The sequence below is a fragment of the Pleurodeles waltl genome, chromosome 3_1, assembly GCF_031143425.1.
Source record: "Pleurodeles waltl isolate 20211129_DDA chromosome 3_1, aPleWal1.hap1.20221129, whole genome shotgun sequence".
In the NCBI taxonomy this organism is placed as follows: Eukaryota; Metazoa; Chordata; class Amphibia; order Caudata; family Salamandridae; genus Pleurodeles; species Pleurodeles waltl.
The window spans coordinates 682377634-682389447 of NC_090440.1; the positions used below are offsets into that span (position 1 = coordinate 682377634).

Sequence of the window (11814 nt, forward strand, 5' to 3'; positions counted from 1 at the left end):
AGTCCCTCGCATAGTTTTCCCACAGGTAAACGTCAAAGTGTATTTTGTGTAATACACATAATTTGTACAAAACAATGGCACGTGTTACGCGTGGAATATATGTCTAATTTTACCCACCCCGTGAACCTTTTATCAAACCTCTGTACTGAAATCTGGAACTGACGATCATGTACGTTTTAGTGTGATTTTAGGGCCCGCCATTCTCAATATTGGCTCAGATAAACCAATGCCAACCTAAAGGATAACAGTGGCCTTCAGCTGCCTCCACACTAATTGAAAATATCTTTCCCTTTCATCTTCTCATCTTGCAGCGTTGATGGGTGTCTTATGAAATTGCCATTATAGGGACGCCTGTAACATATTTTCCTTTTTTAAATTTTCTGACTTAATCTGTATGTTTCTCTCCAGTGACCCTGACATTTTAGAGATAACGAGTGGTGCTGATCTCTGCTTGTTGTGCTCTTTCAAACTAGTACTGATTCTGCTGGGCTTTGAGGTGCACTAAAAATGAATCCCCACCGATAGAGAAGGCAAGTCCTTCTTGCCTCCTTATGAGGCTTCTATGAGACAGCCTGTTGATGGCAGTGTTTGAAGTACAGGGATTTTTACCTGCTTTCTTGAGAGAATAATCTAGTGACACATTATATCCTTGCAGTCCACCACAAATGTGACCTTTCACTTCTCCCGGTTGTGCGCGTGTTGTATGTAATCCGCGTTGCATAGATTATGTCCTCTGTGAGACACAGTGACTGTAGCACAAGATGGAGGTCCCCTGGCTGAAGTTGAAGGCCTGCCAACTTGCTTCATCATGGGAGCGTTCCTGTGGTTGGCACCTTGAAGACACAGCAGTTATTTGGCACACATGTATACAGTAATCTTCTACCCTTTATAAACACCTTACTAACACCTCCCCTTCCATGCTACACGAAGAGCAGAGCTCTCATTTTTCCAGAAAAGCTGATTCGGTAAAACAGATATCTGGATAAGAATATTCAATCCCCATTGCAGCAGACATCTTTTTTCACCCTCCTTCTCCTGTCAGTGGGTGGGAAGTTCACATTTCCAGGTGAAGCATGTTGGGAATAATCACTGCCTTCCCACCAGTGCTCCTACATTCTGATGCTGAAGTTTAGACTTAATATAGCACTTATATTGCTTACTCAGAAAGATATCTGAGATCTGTCATTGAGTGGTGGCACTGCGTGGTGGTGAGAGACGGTACAAAGGAGAGATAGCTAGAAAATGGCAGAAGTGGGACAAACAAGGATTTTCCACTTGAGGTGAAAGAGAGACTCTCCCTTGTATATCTGTACATAAGTGATTATCCTACATTTCCTACAGAAACATTAGTGATTGCTTGTCTTTTCTTTCTTTCTGGGAGTAGTTTGATATCAATGACCCCTTATTTATAAAGAGATGTACATTTTGCTATATTTCTAATGCTATAGACCAGGTACCCCTACCTTTTCCTTGTAGAGAAGTATTGTTTTGTTGTGCCCCCCTATTACTATTCAAAGAAGTATTGCTATAATCCGCTCTCTATCCCTTATACATAGGTATAGATTTAGCATCCTCTTTGCCGTTTATACAAATGTGTAGAAATGGTGTGCTAAATACTGTGATAGATATGACTTCTACCCCATTGTTTGTAATGAGGCATAGTATAAATATCCTCTCTTACCCCTTATTCACAGGAACTGAGTGAGCCTTGTGCATAAGCATAGATTTGTTGCTCTCAGGTGTCCCTCAGACAGAGGTGTCATTTTGACATATTCCTAACAAAGTGGTGCAGACTTGATATTTCCCTTTTAGAAGTGTGTAGACTTGAATGTCCCTCCTACATTTGTATCGACGTGATGTTTGTCTTCTAGAGCAATAATGAATTAATATACCCCTCTAGGAGTGGCTAAGATTCAATTTCTTCCATGTAGAAAGTCAAGCATTTGATATCTCCTTTCTATGGATGTGTGTTTTGTATTGCTCTCAACGCAGGTGTGCATGTTATAGATCTCCTTTATACAAAGGTGTACATTTGATACGTGTTCTCTGATATTTATAGATGTGACCCAGAGAACTATATCCGATAATGCTGCCATGTATTTTATACATAACTATGAGCTTGACAATCTGCTGACACTCATATGGGTTCGGAGATTTGATCACGGTTATGTAGCTCTAGTACAAACACATAGATTTGATCACAGAGTTACAGGGTGCATCTTCTTTTTTCCTTTAATCAAACAAGAATACATTGATGTAATTTTCATTTGTCTTTTCTGGTGAAGGTGGGGTGAAGAACGCAGTCGTGATGGACAGACACAGAAATACTGGGTGAGTTTTGCTTTTATGGTTAAATCATGAAGTGCATACATCAAATTTTCCTTTGACCCATTACTCATGCTAAATCCATATTCCTTTACACTTTATCAAGTTTAAATCCTACACTAAAGGTATTCTATGTTAAATCCAATATTGATTGAACAGTACCTATATTAAATTCATCCTTAACAATCCATCTGTAATAACGTAGCACCTCTAATCCACCATAAATAATTTTGTATCTACATTAAATCCACCTTCAACAATTGAGCACCTAGTTTAAACCTCCCCTTTCATCTATCCAATGCTTTTTAAATCTACCTTTGATAATATAGAACTTGTGCAACCCACCTTAACTATTGCGGTTTTAAGTTAAAGTCACCCAAAATATTATGAGTGCCTTACGCAAAACCATCTTAAAATAAAACTATGCATAGGGTAAGATCACCTTTAATAAGGAAGGGTCTTGGTTAAGTCCACCTTTATTAATAGAACAGCAGTGTTAAGTCCACTTTCATCATTTAGTACCTATGTTAAATCCACTTTTATTAAACAATGTCTTGTCTGTTAAATAACATTTAATAATAGTTCATAGTAAAGCAACCTTCAAGAATATAGTGCCTGTTAAATTAAGATGTAACAGTCCCATGGGTACTAAATCAGTCTGTGTTAATACATGCCTGTAAGTCTACTTTAATAATAGAGGACCTATTTGAAATCTAATATTATTAATACAATGCGGTGACTATTAATTCCAATAATGCAGCTAGGCTAAACCTCATTAAGTAATTTAGTTTGCATTGTGAATTCATCTGTTACCTACCGTGGCTCAAGATTTAGGGTGCATGTTGCCTGTGCCTGGTTACTAAATCAAAGATGTTCCTTCCAACAGCTTGCAGCCAACTCTTGGGGCAAAGACTGGGGCGAGCGAGGATACTTCCGCATCGCACGTGGCAGTAACGAGTGTGACATTGAAGCATTTGTGGTTGGTGTTTGGGGACACGTCAGCATGGAGGACATGAAACGCAAGAAGTGAGCATCTATGCAGTGGGATGGTGTTCCCTTGAAACACCCATGAACTCTACACACTACAGACTGTGATCCGTGATGGTGACTGGACACTCTGCACATGACTGATGGGGTCTTATGAAAGGTGGCATGTTGTGAACCAAAGGCTGCAATTTTAACACTCTGTAGCTTCAAAAAAGAAGGTCTCCCCTCGGAAAAGCCACAAGCAGCTGCTAGAACACATGAACTGTGTGCACTGTGACACTGACTGCTCGCAGTTCCACTTCCGTGACTTCAGTCTACAGTCAGATCCTTGTCATGTCATCGGTCTGCAATCCCACATGTGTGAAGGCATTGCATACAGACCCAGATTTGTGATGCCATCAGCCTCCATTCCAAACTCCTGTTATCATCCTCTAACTTCCATATGTCGTGCTGTCAGCTCACAGTACAGCACTAGGGATATAATAATGCTGTAGCAAATATGTGTGATGTCTTTAGCTTTGTTTCTCACACTTGTGATATCAAGATATCCTTTTGAAGCCATCACCATATTTATGATTTCCATAATATCATCGGCATTACGCCCCATCTTAGTGGTATCATTAGCTAGTCCCACACAAGTGGTGGATTTTCGACAGTTCCATGCCACTTACCTTATCAGCATGCTTTACTATATTTGTGATGTCATCAACTTGTAATCTCACATTAGTCATTTTGTTGGCCTATAGACTGCACGCGTAATGCTTATGCTGTCATGAGGTTGCTTTCCCATGCTTGCGATGTCATCAGCCAAAGTAGGATCCTAGTGATGTCACTAGCCTTCAGCCACACAGACCAGTGATGTTCCTTGCCTGCAGTAGGGCTCATGGTAGCAGTAATATCACTATTGTGATGTTGTGATCCTGCAGTCTAGTATTTGGGATTTCATCAGTCCAAGTATGATTATTGTGAAATCACCTCCCTGCATTAACACATCAGTGATCTCCTCAGCCTGTACCCCTAGACTTGTGATATTCTCAGCCTGCGTTCCCTATTCCAATGCATACACTGTCAACAGCCTTCATTTCCCTACCGTTTATGCCATTAATTGAAGTATGATCTTCTGATGTCATCAGCCCAAGAATAAGTTTGATGTCATTGTGTTGCCATAACACATTAGTGATGTCATCAGCGTGACCTGCTTCCCTACAATCATGATGCCATTAACCGCATTCCTATAACTGTAATGTAATTGTCCTGCATTCCAATACTTGTGATGTAGGTAGCTTAATTATCATCCTAGAGGCCCTCGTTTATTGACTACTCATGCAGCCCCATCTTTGAAGCATTGCTTACCCACATGATACTTGTGCTTTCATAACTTTGGTCTGAATTGTGTAATATCACTAGCTTGCTTGCTTAGAAATAATCTGTCTGCTTGCTTAGAAATAATATTCAAGCAATTCCCTTTTTCTGATATACATTGTTCTTTGCTGTTGAAAATGCCTGTCCCAGATAGGAATCCCTCTCTGCCCTTAATACCCTACTCTCCACCATTGAAAAAAGGTATGGGCCTTAGATCTAAAAGTAAATCCAGTAAGTGATGCACGGCAAGAAGGGGTTTATTGGAATTTGGCTGGCCATCAAATGCTACTTTGACAAGTCCAACCTATATTATGGTTAGAATAGCATCTACCTTTGATCTAGTGCACTCTGACCCTAAAACACTCCCGATCCACCACATAGGTCATTGAACCCTCTTTATAAAGCATCTGCCTGTAAAAATATCTTAGATTTCATTGTATGTGAACACGGGCACCCATGTTCACTATTACTATTCTCAGGGGAAGCTGAGCTCGTGCAATGGCCAAGGTGTTACTTACCACGTTTTTCCTCTGGGATCTTTATTGTGTACCTGGACATTAGGGTCTCAGTGTAGGCAAAACCGCTTCCACTGTCAGCACATTAAGTACTCCCCAGCCTGGACTGGCTGCCAATATTTTGAGGAACTTTATACATTCCTCAACTGCATTTAGTAATTCGAAATAGCAGAAAGTGCTGCCATGAGGGTGCAGCTCAGGGCAAAAAACTAGGACTATCACTGTGATACCACTGTAGAAAGAGGTCTATTGGCCTCATATGCCCTGGACAGTCATCAGCAAAGCACCCTTACTTGAATGGGTCACTTGTGTATTGGACACTAAAAGACTGCTCTATGATGACAGCCGTGAGAGGGCAGCAGAATATTGACTTCATACTTGTTGGAGACGTTTCTCTGGGTGTGCATCTTGTATGATGTCAGCTTCTATAGGACAGCAGAAGACTAACTAGCAAGCCTTCTTTGGTCACGGTCTTCAGGGTGTGCTCTTGTTAAATGGTGTCAGTGCCTAAAGGGCAAGCAAAAGACTGACTGGCTATCTTTCTTTGGCCAAGGTATTCATGGTGTGCTTTTGCTGAATGGTGTCAGTTCCCACAGGGCAAGTAGAAGACTATCTTTCTTTGGCCAAGTCTTCAGTGTGTGCTCTTGTTGAATGGTGTCAGTGCCAACAGGGCAGCAGAAGATTGTCTATCTTTGTTTGGCCAAGACCTTCATGTTGTGCTCTTGTTGAATGATGTCAGTGCCTAAAGGGTAGGAGAAGACTGACTGTCTCCATTTGTCATTGGACATGTTTATGGGAGGATAAGCATCTTGCATGATGTCAATACTTAAAGGCCAGACTGTATCCTTCTGTGACCAGTATCTTTGCCGCCCGCTGGGAGGAGGCAGGTAAGACAGCCTATCAACTCTACTGCTGTCAGGGCCAGAAGATTTGGCAGCAAGTCTAGTGCTGCATAAGCAGGGTTTGAACCTGGTACTTGTTCCTTATTGCATTAAACAGGAGCTGAGCAACAAGTACATTAGACAGCTGAAAGTCAATGAACTCTCGCCATACCCTTCCCAAGCACTGGCGCCTGCGGAGAGATGTTATTAGTACCCACCATGGGCTTCTGCTGACACCAGAGGATCTGGCTTACTCAGCCGTGGTCAGCCGTGTTTTCATTCTCTGGGCTTTGTGTTGGACAGTTTCCCCCCTAATCCCGGCTAGGCCCCGGCCCCCATTGTTAATGGGTGAGCAATGTCAGTATTTTTTGCTTAGTGTTGTGTTTTTTTTTCTTGTGAATCTTGCACAGGAGGGCGAAGCACTAAGCTGCAGCCATTGAATTTAAGATACACAGAATTAAGCACCCTCCTACCTCTGCGTGCACATAAAGTCCCACAATCCACTGCCAGATTGGTATAGTGAACAGACTGAGGAGGCGACTCGTGTCATCACCCTGAGCCAGGGGCTAGAAGATGGGGCTTCTAAACTGCTAAATGACAGAGGTTATGTCATGTGAGATAATTTTTCCAAGCGCAGAAGACCAGTGGCCCCTTCCTTCCACGTCTGTCCTTTATCTAATTTTCGTGTCCCTAGTCCGCTGTGAGGGGAAAAACTACAGAGGCTGTTCTTGTTTATTATCGCAGCTTGTGCCAGACACCACGGGTGTTAACGCAGGCCCTTATAGCCCCTGCTGTGCGAGGCCTGGGGGGTGACCCGCTAAGGGGCCCCAAACTCATCAGGGGGACCCTGTTCGGTCCTAGCCCAATGACTACCAGTGAGATATGGGGGGTTCGGGGCCCTTCATCTTATTCTGCAGGGGACAGCCATAATTGTTTTGGTTTCGCCACTGTCAGACACAGGGTCACTCGTCCTCTGTCTAGAAACTTCTAGAGCTCCTTTACAACGTCCATCTAAGTATGGAAGCCACACTGTACTTTGTGCTACGTCCTTTGACGTGTTCCATTCACTTCTTGCTCGGCTGGAGGAACCGGACTCTCCGTTCCACACAGGACAGCTGCATGTCAAGTCTGGAAATTGTTATTGTGAGGGGATGGCACTGTTATCACAACACTTGAGGCGGCCTGAAAGGGGTCGGGGTGAGGGACATGGCAACAGACTTTTTGCAACATTTGATGACGATCGTTTGCTACACGCCAAAAACCTCTGAAAATGGCACTGAATATCTGATTTCCTCTGTAATGTAATTTGCACACACTCTACGTCCTCGAGGCAGGGGTGTAAAGCTGTCGTGTTAGGGCAGTGCGGGGCAGGTCTAGCCGTGCACCCCGAGAGCCGCACTGACCTCCACCTGATAACTCCGCTTCACATCGCAACTTCAAGGCCCACCTGGCCAGAGAATTCCCCCTGGAGGCGGGTGTTCGACGGCGGAATACTTGTCGTTCCAGTGGGCACGAGCTGCTTGTCCCGCCCACTCTCTGGAGCATCGCACTGACTGGGCCGCACCCCTTCCCGTTCGATGGTTCCTTCCAGATGTGTAAGACCTGGTCAGTGGGGCGAACCCTTGCCATGGAAGCTGACTGTGTCTTTGAATCGCCCGTCTGCCGACTGAGGTCCTCACAGACGCCCCTCATCCTCACCACACCCAGTGTGAACCAGGACGCACATCCCACCTAGGTCTGTGGGACGTACTTGGGGCGCCAGTGCACTCGGTGCTGGCCCTACTAGCCGAACCCCTGTTTTCAGGGCCGGTCTTGGCGCTGGTACCCCCTTGTGCCACAGTATTTGTTGTCGCTCCCCCAGTGACCACATCCGCCACTTATTCCCTCACTAACACCCTTTAACAATGCCCCTCAAAACTTCTATCTCTCCTATGCAGAACATTAATCAGCAGGATTATCTTTGACATTTTTACTGTTGCCTGAAAATTGCTGGAGGCAAGGAACACTGCAGCATGTGCTTTTAAAATCATGATATGTTTGCAAACAAGGCGCTCCCACCCGAAGTCAGCACCCGGTGCGTTGGCACCGGTCGCACCGCCCTAGAGCCGGCCCTGCCTGTCCTGTCTGCAGACTCCCACGCGCACTGCCTGTTCCACCATACTTACACTCTTATTGCAAAATACCCGTGGCCGCGCGAAAATATGTTCTGTAAAGTCACAGGTGCCTGTCCTCTTTGCATAGCGCTTAGCTTCCCTTTCAAGCCTCTCCTCTGTATGGTGTTAAAAGCCCCGGGGTCGTCGCAGTCCCTGTTTATCATTTGCAGGTCTCCTGGAGCCCGACCATCCTGAGACCCACACGACATTCACCGCCTTCTGAAGGGACCAGCGGCCCGTAAACTGCCTGGGAAACTGTGCATATATCCGGATTGTATTTAAGTGATATAAATATTTTCTATTTAACGATTTGAGATGTTATCCGTGAGTCATTTATTGTATGGCTGCCCTGGGCGTCCCAGGAGAACAGTGTGTCATTGTGCCAGAGGGGGGCGGGTGGCCCTTACTGGAGGAGAAAGAATAACACATGGGGCACCAACTTGGCACCAGGCACGTACATTCTCGTTTTCAGAATGCGGGCTCAATTCCAACACAGTTTAGTGGTAATAAAAAGCCTGTGCCTCCCAGAATATACTGTATCTAGTGTAAAATAAGTTTCTTTTCCCGTGAGTAGTCGTTCAACTAAGTGACCCCAAACTCATAATTGCATTTTAGTGCAGGACCAGAAGTACATTAGGAGTTTCTCAAACCATATCTCATTTTGAATTACAGTCAGGGCCTCTGAAATTAGGCAGGACTAAATAATTCAACAAAGAAAAGGAAAAGTATGCGGCCTAATGCGGCTCATCTTGTGGAAGTATTATTTCACCATTTTGCAGGCTAGCATACACTAATGGTGTCTGGGTATAGGGTTTATTGCATTAATACCTGTTTAACGTCCGAAGACACAGCAGTCAGCAATTAAAGATGACCAGTTAACATTAGCAAAGTGTGCCGCACCACATGTGTTTTTTTCCCTTAGTAACCTTTAATCCGTTGCAACTACAAACTATAGTTTTTGTTAAAGCTTGCAAAATATTCAGAAGATGGTGGATTATGTGGCACATTCAGTAAATCTACAATTATGTGGAAAACACTGCAACAGCAGAACCACATAATTCTAGATGCCCTGATTATAGTTTACTGATTGTGAAAATGGGATTTTATGAAACCTTAGTGTAATACACAAAGTATACTGAATTACTGTTTAGTACTTAAAACAATACTAGCTTTGGTAATTTCCCAACTCAAAAGTTCCCCTTCACCCTCTGCCCCCCTCACTTATATGCGTCTTCATGTATGCCTGCCTCTGGGTGTGGATCTTCGGGCATCAACACTATATGCAGCTCTCCATAGCAACAGTCAACCCACAGCGCTATTAGGTCACCTTCATTTATGGACAAGACAAGTCTCCCATCATTATAGGTAAAGGGTGTAGTTGTCCGTCTCTGGGAGCAGAAAGGGCAGCTTGATGTTAGTCATGTTTGTTACCTGGAGGACACACATTCTACCCGCATTAATAGAGCGAGGAGTTTACAGTTCTTTTTTTCCAAATTATATCTGTAGTGGGTACAATAGAATGAAGCAGAAATAGACAGTTTATAGTAACTTTCACAAAGGAAGATGGACTTGCACCTATGTCACAGACCATTCTGAATGCAGTTCAAGGTAGTCCACTAGCTCATAGTTTTGTTGTCACTGGAGTGCTGTAGCCATTGACACCCCCGTTTCATTCTTTTAAGCTCTTCAGAATGGAAAAGAGTCTGTAGGGGGCACACGACTTGCTGTTAAGTTACTGTGGATGAGTGATAAACAGCTCCAAGACGTAGGCCTACGGATAAAACAACCAATCCCTAGCTCCTTCAAGGGCAGACACTTGTATATACATTATTAGGAATTGAGTCGCACATTGATCATAGGCCTGTCCCAGTACTGTCACTATATAAAAACATTTCCTCTGGCCCAAAGCAGTGATCGATGTTTTGTTTTGTTTGGAGTCTTACAAATGAATTTGTGACATAGCAATTCTAAATATTTGCCATCGTGATGCATATCACTAAGGGACTAGCCTGTTTTGTCTTGTTTGGGATACAATGAGCTGGTGTGCTGACATCACTGCTCGCTGGACCACTGCTTGCAAGGCATGAGAAAGAAGTCAGAGCATCCCACTTTTTGTATAGTACTTGTAAACACGTGGCTATGTTTAAGGAGCACGTACAGGTTATGATAAGTAATTATACGTCATATACTCTTGGTATGGTAACCCATAGCCCCTACTATGGCACACCAGAGAGCGAGGAGGTGCTGCAGTGACATCACTACCACCGGGCAAGTGGGAGTCAGGAAGGAACCCTTGTTAGGGATATGCTAAAGCACATGTCAACATTCAGGATCCACCCCAACTGAGGAAATACCTGAAATAAACCAGATAGTATTTAACCACTCTGGAGCAAAGCCTTGACTTGGTGCCACTTGCATTGCCTATAGGGACGGCATGAACCTGGGGCAGCACCGGACCAGGGGAATGAGAGGAACAAGAGCCTGACATTCACGATATCAGAGGAGAGTAGAGAGGCCCTTCCTACCAAGACTCACGGCAATCTCAGTACTACGCCTCAAAAATGTAAGATTATCAAAGAACAAGATTTCATTGAGAGGAAAACTAGGCCTTCTCCAGATGATAAACTGCTGCTAGAAAAGTAGATCACAGAAGGGACCACAGAGACAAAGATGAAAGTATTAAAACAACTCACAGTTCAATGTGCAATCAGTTCAAACAGCTCCTGGGAGTTAGGAGTACTCTCAAGGCCTCTGGATCCTTACTGTGCAATTGCAGAAACATGATCATTTATTTAGAGTGAACCTCGTGGCTAGCTAAAAAAAAAAACACAGTACGTGGAGGCTTCTCCATCTGATAAACTCATTAAACAAATGAAGACTGGATTTGCACACCCACAGTCCCACCCACCATTTCGACAGTGTGGCGAATAATGGGATCCCACATCGACTAGGTGCCTCCATCAAGGTAAGTTGCACTCATGTAAATCTCGAGTGCTGCTCGTGGCCAACAAGCTTAGGAAAAATGGCTAATGAATCATTAGGAAAGTGAAAGTTTGGTCTCCAGTAAAGCATGCAGAGACAACCAACTTACCCTAGAAGCCTAACTTATCAAAGGAAGTGACAGCCAACTTTACTTTAGAAAACATTTAAAATTCCAACAGTGGCAAATTTTATAGAGTGGAATAACGTAAGTTATAAACATTCTTGGGGGAGGAAACATTACCATACAACTGTTATGCAGTATTGTGAAATAGAGAGCAGTGGTTGATATCTGAGGAAAAACTACAATATGCTGTAGATCAGGGGGTGTGGCCAGTATTGGACTTGTCAGCTGCTTTTGACACCTTGTCACAAGTGTCTTCTAGCTATATTGAAAAGAGGAAGAGCATTCATCAGGGTGGTTAACAGATGCTTTACTTCTGTTTTTTGTCTTCTTTTTAAAATCACAGTTGTCAAACAGACCTATTGTCAACAATATACACGGAGTGGGCTTTGGTCTTCTCCATTCCTCCACTGGCTTTCCTCAAACTTCCTTTTTTTCACCATTAGTGTGGGACTCTCAATCATGTCACATCCCAGAGGAGTAATCAT

General features: G+C 43.7%; 1 protein-coding gene across 2 annotated transcripts in view; it reads left to right on the forward strand.

Annotated features, from left to right (window-relative positions):
• Positions 1-8537, forward strand: part of TINAGL1 (tubulointerstitial nephritis antigen like 1) — a 121222-nt gene extending 112685 nt beyond the window's left edge. For both annotated transcript variants that reach the window (XM_069223290.1, XM_069223289.1), the window contains 2 exons: positions 2286-2331; positions 3212-8537. In XM_069223290.1, the coding sequence (XP_069079391.1) occupies positions 2286-2331; positions 3212-3355 (190 nt within the window). In that variant the 3' untranslated portion in view covers positions 3356-8537. The remainder of the gene's footprint in view (positions 1-2285; positions 2332-3211) is intronic.
• The last annotated feature ends 3277 nt before the right edge of the window (positions 8538-11814 follow it).